At 38.5% G+C, this 22,809-nt stretch overlaps 1 protein-coding gene across 1 annotated transcript; it reads left to right on the plus strand.

Moving 5' to 3' along the window:
- The first annotated feature begins 1,653 nt into the window (after positions 1-1,653).
- Positions 1,654-22,634, plus strand: gprc6a (G protein-coupled receptor, class C, group 6, member A). The gene is made up of 6 exons (XM_088327924.1): positions 1,654-1,866; positions 4,416-4,710; positions 5,147-5,935; positions 11,734-11,949; positions 14,332-14,455; positions 20,734-22,634. The coding sequence occupies exons 1-6, from the start codon at positions 1,667-1,669 to the stop codon at positions 21,870-21,872; spliced, it is 2,763 nt and encodes a 920-aa protein (XP_088184050.1). The 5' UTR covers positions 1,654-1,666; the 3' UTR covers positions 21,873-22,634.
- Positions 22,635-22,809: the final 175 nt, after the last annotated feature.

The raw sequence follows: 22,809 nt of genomic DNA on the forward strand, positions 1-22,809 counted from the left end.
CTGTTTTGTTTGTCACGAGGTCTATGTAGGTGATGCCTAGAAGTTTTCTGTAGCATCACAACTCCATGGCTTGGATTTTCTTTTTCAGTGTTGCTGTGAGAGTCCATGTCTCGCAAGCCTAGAGAAAGATGAAGTAACCACCACTGTTTTCTTTGATTTCTTCTTTCATAAAAATAGGCTTAAATCAGGAAAGTGCAGCTGTGGTTTGAGCTATCCTGGCCATGACTTCTGGTTCTGATCCCTCTTCTGATATGACAGTTTTGGAAAGATCGTCGTTGGGTGTCGGTCCAAAACATACGCAGAGAGGAGATATGACAAAAAGGGAACATTCTTTATTGCAACTGGGACACATTCGAAGTTCCAGACGTTCAACATTCGCCTCTATAGTGTTCTCAAATAAAGTTGAGATATCTCGTGAAGGTCGTCTGCTCCGGCTCCCCCAGCATATCAGCTTGTGACCTCTTCCAACAACGTTATCTCACAACCTTTACCAGATGCCTCCATACTTATCATTAGTTATTATCCACCATCCACAACAACAGCTACAAGATATTTAACTTTGATGAGAGGTTCAATCACTTGGTGGTTGATGTTTGTATTGATACCTTAAAGGTTGGTCATTACTTTTGTTTTCTTTTTTGTGCTGATTTCCATCCCATAATGGACTGATGCTTTGTATAGGCCTTTGACCAGATCTCTGAGTTCCTGTTCTTCTATTGCTAGTCCGGCAATATCAAATGAATTATTAGAATGACCAAATAAAAAACTCTCTAATTGTTTAAGCAAAATAAAGGTCAGGGTTGGCAGGCTGCTGTGTCTTCATTTTAGTGTCAGTGTTTCACAAAAACGAACAAAGTTCAAAACCTGAAAATAAAACTAATACGAGAGGTAAAATGGAGAAAAATGTCACAACCATTTCATCATAATATGTTGGGTGGGCGCGACGGCATGGCGGATGAGTGCTTAATGAGTTCTGAGGTCATAGGATCAAATCCAGCTACAAGCCTTCCTGTGCGGGGTTTGCATGTCTCCCCGAGCATGCGTGGGTTTCCTCTGGGCACTGCGGTTTCCTCTCCCATTCCAAAAACATGCATGTCAGGATAATTGGCCGGTACAAATTGTCCCTTGGTGTGAATGAACGTTTGAGTTGTCTGGCAACCAGTTCAGGGTGTTCCCTGCCCGCTGCCCGAAGATAGCTGGGATGGGCTCCAGCACCCCTGTGAGCCTACTGATGATAAGCAGTGCAGATAATGGATGGATTGATGGATGGATGGATGTTGGGTAGGCTACAGCCTGAATGATTAAGCACAACACTGAAAAACAAAGCTAAACATTTTGAGTTGAAATTCTTTCACTGATCTGGCACGCTTGTGATCAGAAAGTCTGGCCCCAGAGCCAATCTGAGTCAAATGTTAAATAATATGTGTCCTCCTCTGAAGAAAATATGTTTATGCCCAACCAGAAATATGTTGCAGGACCATTTACTCACCTTGCGTGAGAGTGGGCGAGGCCTACACAGAAGGAAATGAGAACAGAGATTCTACAATGACGAAATTGAAGGGGTGTGTTTTTTTAATTTTTGGGCCCGGCAATATGCTTAAAAAGAAAAGCATTAGCCTGCCTCAGGTAAGACGCACAGAAAAGGAAGGGCGGGAGTAGCTCAAGCATGGCACGGGTTTCGTCTGGAATCTATCTGTTTGGGGCCTTTTGTTGTGTGCTTTTGGGGCAGGGGGCCTCGGAATATGAGAGCAAAGCTCCGGGAGTGACAGCCCCGGGAGATGTCATCATCGGAGGCATGTTTCCCATCCATAAAACAGTGGAAAGAAATGAGAGTTCCTTCGAGCCCCAGAATCAAAGCTGCGTTGGGTAAGTACACCTAATATTTTGGTGTCAATTGTAACATTCAACCTTTGACCTTTATTTTAATTCATTCTGAAACTCAAATAGTTGAGTTGAATTGTCTTGATTCTCATTGATAACAATGTAGTGGAACACATATTCTATTTTATAATGCATAATATATTTTATTGTATATTTTATTGAGTAGTATTTTTCAACCTTTTTGGATCCAAGGCACAGTTTTTCGTTAAAAATATCTGGAGGCATAGCTACCATTAAAAATGAATACCCCTTGCCAGTTTCATGCTTTTGTTTTTTTTAAGTAAATGATCACATTGACAAAATCAACAGTATATTTTTCGCTTTTTATCCAAGCAATATCGCACTAATGATCGTATCGTGTGGATTGTACACTGTAATTATACATATTAGTATTCTCAACCTTTTTTGAGCCAAGGCACATTCTTTTTATTCAAGAATTTTGAAGCACACCATCCATATATTATGATAGAGAGTTTTTCTCATCATTTGTGGCCTCTGTGGCTCAGAAGGTAATGGAGGTTAACCGTTTTGGTGAATAGTTTTGCTGTAATGTTAAATTTGACTGCATTTTTACCTGCTTTTAGAGTTGTACTGCATTTTTTTATCTCGTCTTTTTAGAAAAAATGCCAGTACATAACCTTTTCCTTATTTTTGTTAAATATTAAATAAAATCAGCAAGAATAGGTGCAAAAATGTTTACTTTATTTAATTTACTGGTATTGTATTATTCTTTTTCAATGCATACTTACAGAAAACATTATCAGAAAAAATAAGTTAACCAAATATTCTGTGCTACCTCAAGAGCAGAGAATAAGTATACAGGTGTCTTCAACGTTGTGCCCGCGGACACCAGAGTGCCCCCTAAGGATGGCTGAGGTGCCTGTATACCCCTTCTGAAAATAGCTCACCAGTGCTGGGTCATTGTAATATCATGCTAAAATGATCTATTATCAACTTTTCAAATTAATGCTTAATGCCTTCTACTTCTGATTTCACCTATAAAGGGGTTGATTTTTGAACCAAACTCCCGTGATAAACGAGGAATTACTGAAACAAATGATACAACAACAAAATGATAGCGGAACAGAAATGTAAGTAATAGTTATAATAATGATAATGTTGATAATAATAATGATAATGATGATAATAACGAAAAAACTGATAAGCAAATGTAAATATGCCTCCTTTGACCAAAAGCCCTCCTTTGTGATCTGGAATTTGAGATGAGAAAAAAAAAATCAGTGGAGAGAGAAAATACTTTATCTACAGTATGCTAAATTCTGCATCACGCTTTAATGACAAAAATAGAAAAATAAAAAACAAAATCCCAAACTTTTTCAAGTAAATGAAGTCATCTTCAAAAGCTAGCCAGTGGACTGACCTCTACCCAATAAAGCAGTGCATCAGGACCTTTTTGAGCCATTGCACAATTTTTTTATCCCAAATCTTCAGGCACACTTTTCTTCAAAAATATTTAAAAAACAAATTGCCCTCGCCGTTTTCATGTAAATTTTGTGGTCACCTTGGCTCAGGAAGTAACACAAGTTATTCATTTTAGTTTATAATTTTGCTGTAATTTGGTATAGTACTATATTTTAAGTTGTTTTTAAAGTTGTACTACATTTTCATTTTTTTCTAGAAGAATAAAGAAAATAATACTTAAATTTAGCCAAATCAAATCAAATTTATTCGTAAAACAATTTTCAGCCAATGTTACTGCCACTCAGTGTTGTAATAAAAACATTCAGTGTCCACTAAGACGATAAAATCACCTCCTTTATGCCCACCCAACAACTCTGAACACTTAACACACAAACACAATAGTTAAGAAAAATAAAAACAAATTCAATAATAATAGAAAATAAATATAATTATGGAAAGGCACAGACCAACCATGTGAGGAAAGGGACCCAAGGAAGGCTTTTTCAAAAGGATAAAATATATTTGCCTGTGGAACAAAACCGTTTTAGTAGGTTCTACATTTTTACTTTTTTTGTCAAATAAAAAAAATTTGAATCACAATTATTTGCAAGATTTTGACTTTATCTTTATTTTCCTCTTTTTGCAGTGCAATCAAAAATAGCATCTTGAAACAAAATCAGTTATCTAAATCTATCCAAACTACTTTAGCTAGGTTTCGTGTCAAGGCACCCTCAATAAAAACCAACAAATTCGATAAACATCTGTTTTTTTGTGCGATTTGCTTTCGTGGGGGTCTCTAACGTTCTCTGGCGGCCAAATTGGAGACTGCAGCTACCGACCACTGACAGCCCAGCAATGTCACTTTGCTTGTTAAATATATATTTCCTGTGATACCTAATGTACCTAATATATATTTTAGAAAATAGTAATCTGTGCAACCTACTGATATGATACTAAACAGCTGCATACTTTTTTGCAAATATAAAATCGGGCAATTTCCTTTGGCACACCGGACAGTTTCACAGCACACTAATGTGCACCGGCACTAACTGCAATTGAGCATATCTATACAATCAAGCAGGATGTGATTAAAATTATTGTTCTTCACTCAGGTTATCAGCTAAGAGCTTGGCAATGATGCTAGCGATGATCAACGCCATCGACATTGTCAACGAATCTCCTTTGCTAAAGGATCTCAATGTCACTTTGGGCTACCGGATCCAAGACTCCTGCAGTGATATCAGCACCGGTCTTAGAGCCACAGCAGACTTTGTGGAACAGGCAAAATGCGCAATGGGACACGCTTCCCCCACATGCCAGCAACCGCTTGTTGCCGTCTTGGGTTCCGCCTTTTCTGAAATGTCTATTGTGGTTGCTCGCCAACTGACCATCGACATGATTCCGCAGGTAAGTTTGCAGTTCCTTCTACAAGAAAAAAAATGATGTTCCCTTTAAATCAGTGGTTCTTAACCTGAGTTGGACCGAACACTAGGGCTTCGGTGAATCAGTCTCAGTGGTTCGGTGGTCAGGACTCGCAACCTAGCCCCAAGCCATCACTGGCTGCAGATGATTACGTGACATTGCTTGGACAATTAGTAATTTTCAACGACTGTACCGGGGGAGAGGGGGGTTGCTTTACAGTCAGTGCTGTCCAAGCAGAGCGTGCGCCAAATGTATTCCCGGGAGGTCCCCCATCCAAGTACTAACCAGGCCCGACCCTTGTTAGCTTTTTGAGATCGGAAGTTCTCAGGGGAGTATGTGTATGTGTACAGTATGTGTTTTTTTAAATGTCCAGTTTAAATTTGTTGTTGACATTGAACAATGCAACTTTTTGCCATTCCAGATAAGCTATTCATCGACGGCCGTGATTCTGAGTGACAAGAGACGGTTCCCCAGCTTCTTGAGGACGGTCCCCAATGACAAGTACCAAACAGCTGCCATGGTGGAACTCATCAACCGCCAAGGTTGGACCTGGGTGGGAATGGTTGTCTCAGACGGCGATTACGGAAGGTCAGCGCTTGAGAGCTTTGCGGCTCAAGCGGCCCAAAACGGGATATGTATCGCGTTCAGGTCCATTATCCCTCACACCGGCACGGGTGCGATGCTGCAAACGGCCATCGAGGACACCGTAGACAGCATCTTCCAAAATCCCAAAGCGCAGGTCATCGTTTCCTTCACAAAAGCTGATCACATGGTTGAAGTTTACAAGGAAATGAAAACTGAGACTCAAAGAAGAGGACAAAGTAGGGATTTCATGAGAAGAGTGTGGTTGGCCAGTGACAGCTGGTCCACTTCGGGCTATATTCAAGACGGACAAATATTGGAGGACATGGGACATGTCGTGGGTTTCAACTTCAAAACCGGAGACTTGTCGTCCTTCAACGATTACCTGACCAGGCTGGAAGAGACGGGCTATGACAACAAGTGGAACAACACCTTCCTTGAGGAAATGTTCTCCATGTTCAATGGGAGAAAAGACGTGGCATCACAAGTGGTGAAGACCCTCAAAGAAAACTTGAACCCGGCCACTATCTTGAGCGTGGAACTGGCCGTTGCTGCTGTGGCTCAAGCTATCGCCTCCCACTGCAAGAGCAAAGATTGCAAAACACCCGGGAACCTGCAGCCGTGGGAGGTATGTGGAGTCAAGTGGTTCTTAACCTTCTTTTAATTGATATAAGAACAGAAAAATCTACCGGTCGATCTACGTTCCTACCCTCACCTATGGTCATGAACTTTGGGTCATGACCGAAAGAACACGATCCCGGATACAAGTGGCCGAAATGAGTTTCCTCCGCAGGGTGGCTAGGTTCTCCCTTAGAGATAAGGTGAGAAGCTCAGTTATCCGGGAGGGACTCTGTGTAGAGCCACTGCTCCTCCGCGTTGAGAGGAGCCAGTTGAGGTGGTTCGGGCATCTGATAAGGATGCCTCCTGGACGCCTCCCTCGGGAGGTGTTCCAGGAATGTCCCACCGGCAGGAGGCCCCGGGGGCGACCCAGGACACGTTGGAGAGACTATGTCTCTCGGCTGGCTTGGGAACGCCTCGGGGTCCCGTCGGATGAGCTGGAGGAGGTGGCTGGGGATAGGGACGTCTGGGCTTCCCTTTTAATGCTGCTGCCCCCGCGACCCGACCTCGGATAAGCGGAAGACAATGGATGGAAGAACAGAAAAATATTTGATTGATTGATTGACATTTTACATTTTCCCCTCTGCTCATCAAATACAAGGTTACAATTAATTCTAAAACAACTTTGAAAAACAATTGAGAAAATAGAAAGAAAAAAGGGCTGACGGGAAAAACCCTGAATCTAAATACCTTGATCTCGTCTCGTTGACAGTCTAAACCACAAATGAAAGGGCTCCAAAAAATGTCGTCATGGGATCGAAATATTCAAATGACACATATAGTCTAGTCTAGTGAATGTAATTGAACCTTCTGGAAAGCTAACAAAAAATTTCCAAAATGATCAGATAAATAAAGAAATATTTTTTATGACTCTGTTAGTATTCTGCAATTTTCAACAAAAGGCACAAAAGACACATTTACATATATAAAAATCCTCTTTACATGAGCATTACATTTAAAAAAAAAGGTATTTTTCTGGCACCATCAGTAACTTTTACATTTTAGCAAAAGTGGGCTTAAATCAGTTTGATTTTACTATCATCCACGACAATAAATAAATAAAAATGGGGGGTAATATACAGGTAAAATAAATACATAACGATTCTCGTTGTATGATACAGTAATGAATCAAGCTCATCTCTGTGGCCGAAGTAAACCTTCTTAGCGGCCAGATGTAGCCCGAGGGCCTTAATTTCGACATACAGTATAAGGTCTAAACACTTTGCACAATAATTGGATTATGAAACCAAGTTCTTTTAATAGAGTAAAAAAAGAATTACAACTTATCATCATTGTAAATAAATCAACATATAGGTATCTATCTATATACCAAAGATATATCCCAATAGTGGCTGGTGGCGAGAGTCAAGAACACATTGGCATTCACCAAAGATTCATTTGATTTGGTTCTTCCCATCCTGACACCGAGCATTAAGCCCACAGCACAAGGGGTGAGTTGCGAAGAAAAAATAAAATGTATGGTTTTCCTAGAAAATAAGTTTAAAAAGAGCAATATATTATGATCATTTTAATTTCAAGATGATATTTCTTAATCTACGAGCTTTGGTTATTTCAAACAAACATGTGGATTTGAGTAACCAGGAAATAAAGAATAAATACAAGTGCAGCTATCTCATTTCATCACTTTTCCATAATGCTGCACCTTTAAGTATTTCAAGTATTTTACTCTTCTTTTTTAGCCCGCCCTTGTTTATCCTTCACTCTGACGTATACAAATTTACCATTTCTTTTCAGGAAGTTTTGTCTTATCGTATCCTGTTTTCTCTTATCTATGAACATTTTTTTTATCATTTTGTCGGTCGGATCCTAGATGCGGGACGATTGGTGGTTAGACAATTGGGCAATACTGGTGAATTGAGTCTTTTTTTTTTCATTTTGAATACATTCCTTAAAAAAATGAAATTTATCCTGTCAAAAATAAGACAAGGAATAATCATTCTCCTCATTTTATTAATTTCTATTTTGGGGGAAAAGGTTTAGGAAAAAACATAAATGGAATAAAGACAATTCTATTTCTAAATTATCAGATTATTTTCACGTTATATTTCGGATTTTACTGAAGCGGCAACTTTTCTTGAAAACAAAACACTCGGTATTGGTTTTCTTATTTTACTTTAGAAGAAAAACCCATACTGTAATAACAGAAAAAGGAATTTGAAAATGGCAAAACATTACAAAAGCAAGTTGATAGTAATGAAATGAGAGAAGCAAGTTTAAAAAATGATAGTAAATAAAAGACAACAAAATAAAAAACAAAATGAGTGTTAAAAAGTCATGAAAAAAAAATAACATAAGGAAAGTAAATAAAAAATGTAAATACCACAAAAACAATATAAACATAGTGAACTAAGAAAAGCAAAAATTATAATAGGAGAAAAATAATGCTTAAAACGAATCTTAAAAAAATTGACATTTAGTTAAACGACAAATACAAAGGTAAAAATCATCTCATAATTGTTTTGATTTTGACAAATTACTATATAATGGTAAACTACCACAAAAGCAAGTCAAACATAGAGAAACAAGAAAAGCAAATACAACAAATTCGAAATTTGGGAAAAATACAACTGAGACGAAAAGCAAAGCTCTCGATTTGTCGGTCCATCTACGTTCCTACCCTCGACTATGGTCATGAACTGTGGGTCCTGACCAAAAGAACAAGATCCAGGATACAAGCAGCTGAAATGAGTTTCCTCTGCAGGGTGGCTGGGCTTTCCCTTGGATATAAGGTGACAAGCTCGGTCATCCGTATAAATCCGCTGCTCCTCCACATTGACAGGAGCCATTTGAGGTGGCTTGGGCATCTGATAAGGATGCCTCCTGGACGCCTTACCCGGGAAGTCTTCCGGGTATGTCTCACTGGCAGGAGGCCCCGGGGATGACCCAGGACACGCTGGAAAGACTATGGCCCAATCCCATTCCTCTCACTTGGCCCTGAGAACCCTCCAGTGAGGTCCCTTCATAGGGAAGTCCCCTCAGTGAGTGGAGTGCAAAGTGAAGATTGTCCTCTAAGAAATTGGACGGGACTTGCAAGGCTGAACCGTGATTTTCTGCAGTTATCCTACTCTACGGTTTGGAGTGTGAAGATTTTTTTTTTTTGCGGCCCCTCGGTAGATTCGTGCAATGTTCATGTTTTAACACGAAAATGCGATTTTCTATTGCATTTATGTCTAACCAAGATATCTCAATATATTTTGTTGCAAATACATGCGTAGTTGTGGAAAACTACTTACATTTGTGCGGTTCCTTTCCAGCCATGTTTGTTGATATTGAGAATTCGCAAAGCCTTCTGGGTAGTCACTTCGCTCCAAGTGAGGTATTGACCTGCCTCGATCTGAAGTGGTTATGTCATGGGTTGAGGGCACTTCTCCCTCGGTCTTGAGAGTATTGGGACACATCCCATTTTCACGTGAATGCGCAAAACCGAGTGACTAGGGCAAATAGCGAGTGAAAGTGAGAAGAATGGGACGCAGCCTATGTCTCTAGGCTGGCCTGGGAACACCTCGTGATCTCGCTGGATTAGCTGGACTAAGTGGCTGGGGATATAGAGGTCCGGGCTTCCCTGCTGAGGCTGCTGCTCCCGCGACCCGACCCCTGATAAGCGAAAGAAAATGGATGGATGGAAGATACAAGTCATAACATATTTTTTTCCCATTTTTGGAATTTACTGCTATATTTCAATTAAAATGAGTGCAAAATGTACCAAAAAGAGAAAAATAATACACAGTATAATAGGAGCAAAATTATTTTCCAAATGGAACAGTTTTTTTTTTAGTATTTTTTGTTTTCAGGAGCGCAGAAAAGGATTTAAAATTCCCTCTACCCTTCGAAGTGTCTTCAAGTACCCAATGCTATTGAACCCATTTACAACAAAACACTACTAAAAACGATTTCTTAATATTGCTCCAATACATTCGAGCCACTCACCCAAATCTATAAATCGGCTGTCAAGATGTAATTAAAAAAACTTCCTGGTTGCTGCCAGGAACTGAAAGAAGAATAGGGGAATTTGAAATGAACGAGATTAAAATACTTGAAATAGTTGAACGTGCGGATTAAGGGGAAGTGATGAAATGATATGCAGCTTTTGTGATTAGATAAAGGTAAACATGTCACCTTATGTTTATTCTTTATTTCCCTGTTACTAAAATCTAAAATGGACTTTTTAAATAAACAAGATGTCAAGTTGAAGCCAAACAATAGATCACATGATATGGCTGATAAAAAGGAAAGAAAAATAAAACTTTGCACGTGGTCGACATTTACATGAAAAAAACACCTTATATTCAACAAATATATTTAAATGTGATTGTGTTGTGGAGTGAGTTAAAACTGGGGTGCCCTTAAAAGTTGAAAGTAGAATACAGAATTTTACATTATTAAGTATGTATTAAAAAATGCCCAACTGGTTTCAAAGAGCCTTTATATTTTTTGAGTAAGCCTATCTGCTTTTATCTTACTTTTAGCAAAGTTGTTTGGTGCAGAACATGTTACAAATGAGGAATGGAAGGATGGGGGTGGGATGGACAGTAATTTTCTGCTCGTCCCCACATTTTTTATACTATTTTTTGTGTAAGATGAAAATGGTGACAGTAAGTAAAGGTCTTTTCAAGTACAGTTCAAACGCCAACACAAATCCCAACAAAGATGAAAAGGAAGAGATAATAAGAAATGCATGTACTTGAAAGAGGCTGCAATGACAAAACAAGCCAGGAGATGGGGCTGCGGGTAAAACAGTTCTAAATTCCCTACAGCTCCTTCAAACAGAAACTGAAAGTAATATATGTTGAATTTCCTCAATTATATTTTTGTCAATTAGCGAAATAAATGTATTTGACTGCTAGCCAACAGAAAAAGTGCCGTGAAAAAAAAAGCTGTGCTGTATAAAATCGACTCTAAGTTTTCTGGATAACGTGACCATTTAAAATGGTGACTACCGAGGAGTCAGATAGGACGATCACATATTTACTTCTGTGTCACGTAAAATGTGAGTTCTATATTTCTAGACAACAGCGCTAGGGCACCTATACTATGGAGCCGAAGTCGGGAATCTATGACTCGCGGGTAAAATGCTTCTCGTGCAAATTTCCTCTGTAGCGTTCCAATTCTGATAAGCTCAAAGTGAGGTTTGGTGCGCGCATAGCCAAAGTAACACTGGCGATATGGGCTGTTCAGTCCAGTATATAACGGGCACAGTTTAGACTACAGTTTACAGCCAAGGTATCATGCCAACAGTCCACGTTTTGGCTGTACGTCGCTGAGGAATCCTTTATATTGAAACTCATTAAAAAATGTATGTTCACTGTTTGGGCACTTTATGATAAAGACCCACAGAACAAACTGTAAACAATTGTTGTGCAGTTGCCACAGTAACGAGCAAAATTGATATGTATTTTCATCATTGCTCGAGGATTACAGAAAACTTCATAACCCTAATAATTTGATTTACGGGTAAAAATGTTGAAACATTTGGAGTATGTCGTAATTATTGAAATAATATATCTACTAATTTCTCCTCTAGAAGGGAATCTTGAATGTTTTTAAAAGTCACTGCGCAGTATTGTATTTAGAGGGCATGTGTTGGAGAACAGGGCAGCTCACCGTTTTCTTCTGTTCTCCACACGCTTGAGGGATTTGGCGATCAAGCAAGGTTTATGGTACCTGTAGTAGCTTGAAGGCGGAAAATTATGTAAATTTCCTGCAGCGCACTAGAAAAGGTCTCATGTTACACTGGTAAAAAAACACTGGTGTAATGCATCGTATGTTTTTTTTTTAATTTCTCCGCAGGTATTGGAAGCTCTTCGGTTGCATGAATTTGACAGCCATGGGAAAAAACACGCATTTGACCACCACGGCGACTGTAACCAAGGTTACGACGTCACCATTTGGCGAGTACGGAACGGCAAAATTGATTTCCACGACATTGTGGCCGAGTTCAGTACGCAAACCAACAGCTTCATCCCCGCCAAGAACATCACCAAAGATTGTTTTCGGGAATTGCAGGTGAGGCCCTCATCCTGCTACCACCATATTACACGTTGTATATACAAACACATAGTGTGTTGGTCTTTTGGAAAGGTTGTGTGATGTTAAATCTGAAATAATACTTCATCTCTGATCAACCAATAGGTGAAGAGCTCCGGCAATAGTTTGTTACCACAAAATACACAAATTAAATACTTGCAACTTTTCATATTAGGCATTATGTTTCTTAGGTGATACGTTTATTCTTTAGTCCAGTGTTTTTCAACCTTTTTTGAGTCAGGGCCTGTTTCTTACATTGGAAAATTTTTGCGGTACACCACTAACCAAAAATGTTATAAAATGAAACTGAACAGTATGTTTAATTACAATATAATAACCCCAGTTTTTACAGCACAGACACTTGAAAATGGCATAATATTTGCAGAAAATGATTCATAAATGTTTTATAAATATTCGACATTTTAAAAAGTGACATTGGATAATTTCTCACAGCACACTTGACGATCTAGTGTGCCGCGGCACAGTGGTTGAAAATCACTACTTTAGTTGACACTCAAAATAAGGAGCGAGTACATCCATGAATTTTGAACTTGCAAGAACTGTCATGATTACCCAAGTGGAGTCACCTGGGGTAATCATGTGGCGCGCTGGAATGTGCTTCCTGATTGGTCAATGCTCCCCTTTTAAACGCGTTACGCGGAGAACTCCTTGTCGGAGGATTCACATCTGTACCCCGTATGACGCTCCCGATTACCTGTGCCTTGTTTACCTGATTCTGCCTGCCTGCCTGCCTGCCTGCCTGCCTCCGATCCGACCTGCTTCCGTCCCAAGCTACGATCTTCTCTTCAGTCCCGGTAAACTCAACCTGCTTCCGTCCACGCTACGATTGGCTACGTCGTCCGAAGTTGTCTTCACGACGTTGCTGCTGAGTTCGACGGTCATCGTGTTTCCCGCTAACCCTTACTCTTTCCCCAAATAAAAGACTTGTAACGAACGCTCTGGGGTCCCCTGCTCTGTTCTGGTAATCCACGTGACAAGAACAGGAGAGGACTGTCCAAAAACCCTCACAATGCCATAATCCAAATTTGTTCTAAAGGTCCTCTTATGAGCTCTTTCTTTTCATGAAATATCCTAAATTACAGAACCCAAATCTGGGTTTGGGAATTAAAGAACAGCAATATTATTGTCAGATAGTAGCAATGATGTAAACAGTGCACAATTGTCAAAATAACGAACAGTGAGCAATAATTGTCAAAATAACAAACTGGAACCCTATGCAATGTTTTCAGGTGTCCTATGTTAAAAACGGAAACAAGCAGCATAAACTTATCAATTGGCAACTAATGAAATTAATTTCATACATTGATTGTTTCAAAATCATTAGTTTAAAATTTTGCTAAATAGTGGAATCAATGATAGAAATTTTCCATCTACTCAAAAGCTCGTGCTGACTATGAAACAATAGAGACTGGCAAATGGGTTATTCTGGTCTGAACATTTAAGAAGTAATTTCTAATCAAACATTGTTTTTTTTTCTACTAATGTTTATACAGAACGGATGATCGTACAGAAGAATGATGCTTTCACTCCTGTTTAAATTATAAATGTTTTAAGGAGCTTTGTTTAATTTATTTATTGTTATATTGTCCTTTTTTAAGTATATCTGAGCAGGCTTTCTTTCTGAATGGAGACAAAGTCGAAATACTGTACTATGTCACTCAAAGATAGGACTATCTCCCTGGGTCTTAAACCCAAATCAAAATAAAACTTCATAAAACTGTGTTGTGCTGCCATGTTTGTGTACTTGCTCTTAAAAAAGTAAAACAAAAAAATCACTAAACACAGAAAAAATTGAATGAAAGCATTCGCGAAGTCAAATGGACGGCGAGCCAAATGAAAAAATTGGCTACAAACTGAAGACCGGACTAATGGAATACACATATAGACCTGTGAACCTAATTTAAAACTAACAATTATTCTCCAGATTTCTTATGGCTCTGTCAGTAATATCTAATTTTCAACAGGCATGAAAGATAAATTCCCTTAATTTAAAAATCCCCATTACAAGAACATCAAATTAAAGAAGCCTGTATTATTCAAGCACCATCCGTGCCATGCACGAATGAATGTTAGTAGCAAAAGTAGGCTAAAATCCCTTAAAAAAAATAGCAATCTTTCATCATTCACTAATCTAATACAAAAAAAAAAGTGCAAGGAGAAGTAACCTAGAGTGAAAACAAATACAAAATCATTCCTGATGAATAATAATGCAAACGATACAAGATCATTTCTGGGGCTGAAGGAAACGTTTTCGGGGGCCGGATGTGGCCCGTGGGCCTTGAATTTGACACATAACATGTATAATCATCGAATACTGATATGTTTTCTCTTTCTCTGCAGCATATAGTGTCAAAATGCTCCAACAGTTGCCTGCCAGGCGAGTTCAAGAAAACGACGGAAGGTCAACACACTTGTTGTTACGAGTGCATGAACTGTACGGAAAACTACTTCTCCAACGATACAGGCGAGTTTCCGCCCCAACGGTGCAAATATGCTGCCCACGCTCCACATCATTTTGATTTCACCTGCCAACATCTCACAGCTAATTATCACAATACACACAGGCGCCTTGTTAATAGTTCTTCTTGGATCATTTTTTTAATGAGACGTGTCATAACACTGTAGTGCAATATGCAGTTCTACTGTTTTGCATAATGTACAATACAATAGAAGAAATATTTCGTTAAAGGTCAAGCCTCAAGTATTTTCCAGCGGCACCATGGTTTTTCTTTAGTGGTAAAACAAAAACCTTGAATCCTAAAAAAAAAACAAATAAAAAAACGATATTGATTACAACAAAAAGCAAAAATACATAGAATTTTATATGAACATGCATTCTTTCAAACGCGAAATTTGCATTCATTTTACATAACATGAGCCTCACCTAGTGGCAGATGACATAATCTCCCGCCATCTTGCTGCTACGCTGCTATGGGTACGACCAAAAAACAAAACCGTGGTAAAAGGCTCAGCAAAAAAAAATTGAAGAAAAATGGTGCGGTTTGAGTCTCCGTAGTTTGGTTTCTTCCTTGCTTTGTAGCACTCATTTTTAAGTCCAATACAATAAAAATGATATAATTTACTTTTTGTATTTACTGATACAGTCTCGAATCCGATACTTTGGCAAAACATGAGTAAAAATAATAGAGTAGAGCATACTCTATGCTCTACTGCTGTCAAATATATTGAGGTTTTTGAGTTTTTTCTTGCCCTCACGTACGTTTTGGATCAGGGGATGGTGTCATAATCTGTGGTGTGCAATAATCTGTGGTCTGTGCAGCCCTTTTAGACTCCTTGTGATTAAGGACAAATAAACATGACTTGACTTTACAAACGAGTAAGAACTAAAGAGACAATGAAATCACTTTATGAAGACTTAATTAAACAAAACTGAAATACTATATACGGTAAACTGGTGTTGATAGTGGCGTTTGGTTTTGGGGAAATATTCAGTGCATAGTATAATAAAATTGTCCAATAAGACAAATTAATATTAACAAAAAATCAGTAAAACAGCCATAGATAACTAAGGGTTTACACAATGCTTGCAAGAAGAAAACACTTTGTATAGATAATTCCTTAAACTAAGAACCAAGGAAGCAGAATCCGCATTATAAAACATATAAAAACAAATTGACAGGCAAATCAAGAGCTAGTAAGAATTATATTGTACTAATTCATTGCATGAGTACAAAACGATATTAAAGGTATTTGGGGAATATTAAATACCATAATAAAGGGTATTAAAGTAATGAATATCCATACAATTTCATTGACAAGAACAGTGACAATTACATTTAAATCAAACTGTGTAGAATTGTAATAGTTTTTTTTCTGTAAATGTTGGACGGAAGCTAGCTGCAAATATCCCAGAGTGCAGTACTGTAAGTAAACAATTCGAGTCACTGATAAAAACAAATTCAAATACCATGTTTTTGTGTGGAGTAAAGGAATCAGAGATATTAGACATGGTAAACAACTGTACAAATAAAACGTCCACCGATTGTTTTGACACGGATATGGTATTAGTTAAGCATGGTATACATAGCATTGTGAAACCATTAACCTAAATATGTAATCTATCATTTGTATCGGGTAAATTTCCAAACAAAATGAAAATAGCAAAGGTTATACCAATGTAAAAAAACATATTTACAAACTACAGACCGGCATAACGATTAAAATTAGTCATATTTGCAGACAACAGTAACATTTTTATACTCCAACAATAGTTATATAATTAATAGTGATTAATTAACCCAAAAACATGAATGGAAATAAATAAATTATCTTTAAATTTAAAAAAACTCAAAGTGGTAACTGTCGGTATTCACACGGCAAATCTCAACCTGGCACTCAAAAAGGATGCTGTTGCCATTGACAATATATCAGAAATTATTTTTTTAAGAATTATAATAGCGAGTAATTAGGATTGGAAAACACACATTAGACACATAAAATCTAAGCTTTTCAATTATTAACAAGGCCGCATTCTTTTTAAGCTATAATGCATTGTATTTGTTATCTTGTTCCATAGTTTTTCAATATTTAACGTATTGTGCGATAATTACAAAAGTTCATTCCCTTTAAGGTGCAAAAAGACTTCTATACAAGGAAGGATACTGTGACAACACCAATATGTTATTTCTTCAGTCCATATCAATAACTGTTTGATGTAGTGTCGTTTTCCACTTCACAACTACTATTTAAAGTGAACAAAGATGCACTGCTTGAGAACATCCCAAAAAATATTCACACAAAAAGAAAGTTCAAACTTTTGGGGTTGTAGTAACTTTAAGATCCAATCGGTGAGTATTTGTGTGTCTGTATGTGGAGTAAACTTCCGAACAAATTACAGGACAACCTCAAACAATGTCAAAATATTCACCTGGTGAAATCCTTAAAACTTTGCTCTCATCCAAGAATAGACATTTCTAAATGACCCCCACATTTTGAACGGTGGTATGCAAATATATGTGTATATATATCTGGATAAGAATATCTTAATCATAAACAATATTATTTGTCTTATTTCAATGTTTTCACCCTTGTTATTTAGCTTGCATGGTATAAACTGGCATAGCATCAAAAGAGTAATGAAAATAGGAATCACCCAAGATCAGGGGATGTTGTGATTGTAACCTGTGCAGTCCTTTGAGACATTTTGTGATTAACAAATAAATGTGACTTGATTTTGACTTGAGTAGCAAAGGCGAAAGCTTGTGGAAACTTCATCTAGAAATAATTTGCAATAATTATATTTGAGTCAAGGACCAGACAAACTTGCCGGCCTAAGCAAAGGCTGCACACGTTTGACGCACATTAATAGCTTGTTTGTGAATTGAAGGGCTGTGATAAAAGCTACCTGACTGCATTCACCTGAGATCATGCCTTCCGTTTTGTGGGTTGAGCAATGCGGCATCCCTCCTTGCACCTTGTCATTGGGATCCATCACTTTGGTGCATTACTGTCCCCTATTATTACAAATATTTGGCTCTGTTTCACTCACTAAATTCCAGTAAAAAGCCCCATACTCCTTAGAAATTGTATCCTTTGTTAAGGCCCATTATCCGAGTCCAGAAATCCTTTTAGCGATATTCTCTTTATTCCTTCTTCTATCAGGTCCTTTTTCATCTCCTCCCTCTGCTCCACCTTTTTATCCCTCTGACAGTCATCACACTATCCAGGGTTACAGTATGTTCCCTCACCAGTTCTAATATTTGGTTTAAGGCATTGTGTCCAATCCTTGTCTTGTTATCACAGTCTCCTCTCTTCCTTGCTGTCTTAAAGAGACAGGGTGTATTGTTTGACCACTATATGTCATTGTATTGTGTAATGCCGGCAAAAGGGAGTAAGACTATTACAAATAATGGACACTCAAAAAGACCAAACCGCACTGTTTTATTTATCTTTTTTTGTCCAGCCTTTTGCAAAGAAAGGGAAAAAAATAAGAAAGGAGAAAACAAAGGTAAAAAAGACAAAAACAGGAAGAAAATGAAAAAAAAAGACAAAAAGTAGAAAAAGAAAGATAAAAAGGAAAAAAAAATAAAGAGAAATAAATAAAAAATAAAAAAGGCAACAACAAAATATGTAGGTGCCATAGCAGCAAGATATGTCATCTCCCTCTAGGCAAGCCTCATGTTATGTGAAGTACCGTAAATACAAATTTGTCATCCTATGGGAATTAAGAAACATCCGCTTTTTATATAATAGTTCATGCATTTTGGGGGGTTATTATTATCATGATGATTATTATTATTATAAATAATGTACACAGTCCCTTTAACTTGTCCTCTGCCCTCTCCACGCCACATGCTCTGCCATTTATTTTATTTTCCTTAATTACACCTTTAGTTTCTGCCTTACAAATGCTTAGGATCACTATTCATCATTGCTTACGGAGATCCGGTTGTTTTGTGCTGTTTTGTTCGAGTCTCCGATTAAGTAGGGCAACTCTCGACGCCAAATCAAGGATTAGAGATTGTCAGGCTCAAGTTGACAAGTGTGCTCTTTGGAAAGAGGTTATGCATTACCTGGGAAGTCACAGTTGAACACCTTCACATGTCATCCTTTTGATTTGCTTGAACTAAAGGCATAGATTTGGCATGGACGGAGGGAAGGTGTCCCAGCCAATATCGAGCAATCATTGTTTTGTCGCCACTGATATTACGTCCCGACCAATGCTCAGGCCAAACCTACGCCCTTGGCCTAAACGACAGCTGGACAATCAATCGAAATGTTGTCATGATTTCAATTTTGGCTTCTCTGCATGTGTGAAGCATAAATGGCAAAGAAACATAACAATGGGTTTTCTACAGTGTAAAAGGGCCCGGGGTGCGACATGGTGCTCCAGCAACCTTGTGAAAATCGATAGCTATTCTGTCCCCTGGAGCAGTTTTTCCCAACTGGTCTGGTTTCAGGACGCACCATTACACCCTAATGACAAGCTGCGACCCAAAATAAGAAAACGTTAGCACAAATGTATTGAATTAAAATATTCTGCACTCCAAAGCAGAGATAATAGAATATAGTCACATTTTTTTCAACAACAAAATGACCGGCAAGATACAAACTAATTTAAGTACCGTATGTATTACTTTACTAGCTCGGTGGTTTTAGGGTAGGGCGCTCCTCCCGAGACTTGAAGGTTGTCGTTTCGGGCCTCGGCCGAGTCATACCTAAGACTTACAACATTGGTGCCCTTTGCCTCTCTGCTTGGTGCTCGGCATTAGTCACCTTTGGCTCCCAACCACAGGTGTTGCGACACATAGGTTGGGTTGGGAATCCCCGACTCCATATCTATCTCCAAGAAAGTGTCAACAATGGGAGTGTGTTTTTGACTCTAGCCATATCCCACTAGGGGGATTTGGCTACAGTATATACATTCATACATACATATACAAGCATATAAGCAACACTCTAAAACTGCTTTAAAATAGCCACATACTAAAATAAATCTATGCCAAAAATATTAATAACTGCAGGTACCTAAACATTGCCAATAATTTTATTCTGTAGATATTGACGATAATCATAAATAATATTATGCTGATAAAAACCTTAAAATACAACATTTTTAAACCATTTTTTGTACTTTCCAGGATCATTCCAATGGCAGATACTCATAAGCATTTTTTTTAATGTCGCATCATTTCCTTCCTTGAATCTATCTTTATTGTCATTGTTTTTCACTTTTTCCTTTTTCGTGGGTATTATGGCAAGAAAATGAAAATAATACGAACAAAATCACAATAAGATGAGATGTGGTCCCCATCAAAAAAATAACGCAATAACATTTAGCAGCAAGATCTATGCTGTTTAAAGGCATAATCACAGTCAAAGTGATATTACTTAAAGGAGCAAATTCTTTGTAATTTATTAAATGAGCTGTTTTATTAGAATTTCAGCTTTCAAATGTCATTGTAAACGTACACCTTGAGTGGACAGGATAGCATAGCCTGTTAATGCCAAAATGTGCAATAAAAACGATGGTTTTATTTTCAAATTCAGTATTGATACATTTATAGCAGGGTTCACCAACCTTTTTGAGCTAATTTTTAGATACTGATAGGTTCGAAAGGCTATGAGTTTGATATGCATTACAAAAATATCAACTTATCGTGTTATTACCATGTCATTATTTGAGGTAGGGAATAAAATATGCTCAGTTAACCACTAAAACATCATGGCAGATAGGAATCAAACTTCCTGGAAATTCACAATGACCTAACACTGATGAGCTTTTTTCAAAACCAGTCCTTGGGCTACTTGGGTGTTCTTAGGGGTCATATGTTGCCTGCATGGCCCTTGGTTTATACTTGTAGTTTAGTAGACCATCAAAAAAAGGATGTAAGACATCAATACATTTTGAATTTGCAAGGAGAACAGGAGAGGATTGTAAAAAAAACTCCAATGTTTTAAAAACCCTTCGCAGACCACTGAACTGCAAAATTGCATAATAGTCAAAAAATGAAACTAACATCCAATGTGATCTAAATTTCAGGTGTCCAATATTAAAAATGACACAAACTTCTTAACTATATTGTGTTTTTGTTTTACTTTCATAAAAATTTAATTTATCTGTATCCTTTCAAGTTACTACTAAGTCAATGAATTCAAAGATGTTAAAAATAATGAGTATGTGTATAGAATGATTTTCGTTGAACAATGAGAAGAAAATGCAGATGGTCTGACATATCTTTTACTGGTATTAATCTTGTATCCACTTGTTTCTCTTTTCAGATATGGACCAATGTTTGAGTTGTGATAAAAACATGGAGTGGTCTCCGAAGGGAAGCGCAACATGCTTGGCCAAGACTCGTATTTACTTCAAGTGGAAGAACCCCTTGGCCATCGTTCTGCTAGTGTTCTCCGCTCTGGGGATTCTCCTGGTCCTGATGGTGTCGGCGTTGTTCTTCCACCACCGGGACACTCCTGTGGTGAGAGCTGCCGGGGGACCGTTGAGCCAGGCTATCCTCTACTCCCTGGTCGTGAGTTTCATCAGCGTTGTGCTCTTCGTGGGCAAGCCGGTCTCGCTCCAGTGTGAAGCCAGGCAGATTCTCTACGGCATCAGCTTCACTGTCTGCGTGTCCTGCATCCTGGTGAAATCCCTGAAGATCCTTCTAGCCTTTCAGTTAAATATCGACATGCAGGGAGCGCTGCGGAAATTCTACCAGTGCCTCTTGATTGTGTTAGCGTGTGTTGCTGTGCAAGTTACCATTTGCATCTGCTGGCTGGCTCTGAAAAGCCCTTATAAAAACATTGTTTTGCAGCCCAGAACTCTCCTGGAAAACTGCCATGAAGGATCTTATTTAGCCTTTGGATTGATGCTGGGGTACATCGCACTTTTAGCTTTTGTTTGCTTCGTCTGTGCCTTCATAGGGCGGAAATTGCCGCAAAGGTATAATGATGCCAAATTCATTACCTTCAGCATGTTACTTTACATCATATCTTGGTTGATTTTTATACCCATTTACGTGACAACAAATGGAGTGTACCTGCCAGCTGTAGAAATGGTGGTCATCCTCATCTCAAACTATGGCATCATAGGTTGCCATTTTCTCCCTAAGTGCTACATGATCCTTTTCAGGAAATCTCAGAACACGTGTAGTGCTTTCAGGGAAAAGTTGTATCAGTACAACATCAGAAGTACAAAGTCAATTCCTATTTCGGAAAACTCAATATCGGAGAAACAAAACAGCAGTAAGGAGAAGGTCAAAGACAGTCCACGGATGCCAGCAAAGGACTATGTCAAACCTGTCGTGGAGAACACCTACCCTAAGAAAAACGACCTTGAGAGAGACTCTTTGAAAATTACATACAGAGGCTATAAAAGATTCATCAACCGGTTCGATTCCCACAGAAGGAGCATCAGCTTTTAAGCTTTCTACTTAAGACTGTCCATCCTTTGTCACTTTTAGCCCAGTCGGATCTTTGACGTCTACAATCGTCAAAGCAGAAAATACATTAACATGGGCATACCATGGTGCTTTTCTATTACTAAGGGCCCGGGCACACAGCCGTTTGCGGCTGAATCACGGCCAGAAATTTCTGCCTGTGAGGCGGATGCTATTGAACGCTTTGAGATCGCCATACAGACAAGATACAGCAGTGCTTAACACGCGATTGGAAATTCACGCGCGTATGGCCGCGCGAAAAAGTTTTGAGCTGCTCAAAACTTTGAGCACCTGTTTGCGTAGGAGTCGGATTTGGGCACAACACCGGCTCGGGAGCTTTTATACCCGTGGTCCACACGAGAAAATGACGCGGAAATGACGCGATGAGGAAGCAGAACAGTCGCCGGCGTCTGTTTTGCGGGCATACCACCGATGAACAGCGGGTTGGCCAATTTTGCGCATTTTCCATCGCGGGCAACCACGGGCAAAAAAAAACGGCTGTGTGACCGGGCCCTAAGAAAGGAAATCCCAAAGATGAAGCTTTGCTGAGAACATTTGTTTATTTTTACATATTGATAATAAAATGTGAGTTGCCATAAATAAATCTTTTCATAAAACATTCAATTAAGCTGTGGCTTGGATGACATTTTGAGTGTTACTTGGTGAGTCCATGCTATTAAATCTAAGTTTCCCACATTGTATTTATGATAAACTTTGTTACCACCTACAGTGGTCAAGAAAGAAACACACAGTTATTCTGTAAACAAATAAATACCAAACGTTAAACACCCTTAAATAGTTAGTGGTGCAACAACCGTGTTGTTCAGCTAACGCTTTGATTGAAATAGAAACACATTTTGGCATATATGTTGCGGGGTCTAGAGCTTGAAGACTGGACTATACAAAGAAATACATCAACTTT

Source organism: Urocampus carinirostris, chromosome 2 (genome assembly GCF_059441175.1).
Source record: "Urocampus carinirostris isolate Australia breed hairy pipefish chromosome 2, RoL_Ucar_1.0, whole genome shotgun sequence".
Taxonomy (NCBI): Eukaryota; Metazoa; Chordata; class Actinopteri; order Syngnathiformes; family Syngnathidae; genus Urocampus; species Urocampus carinirostris.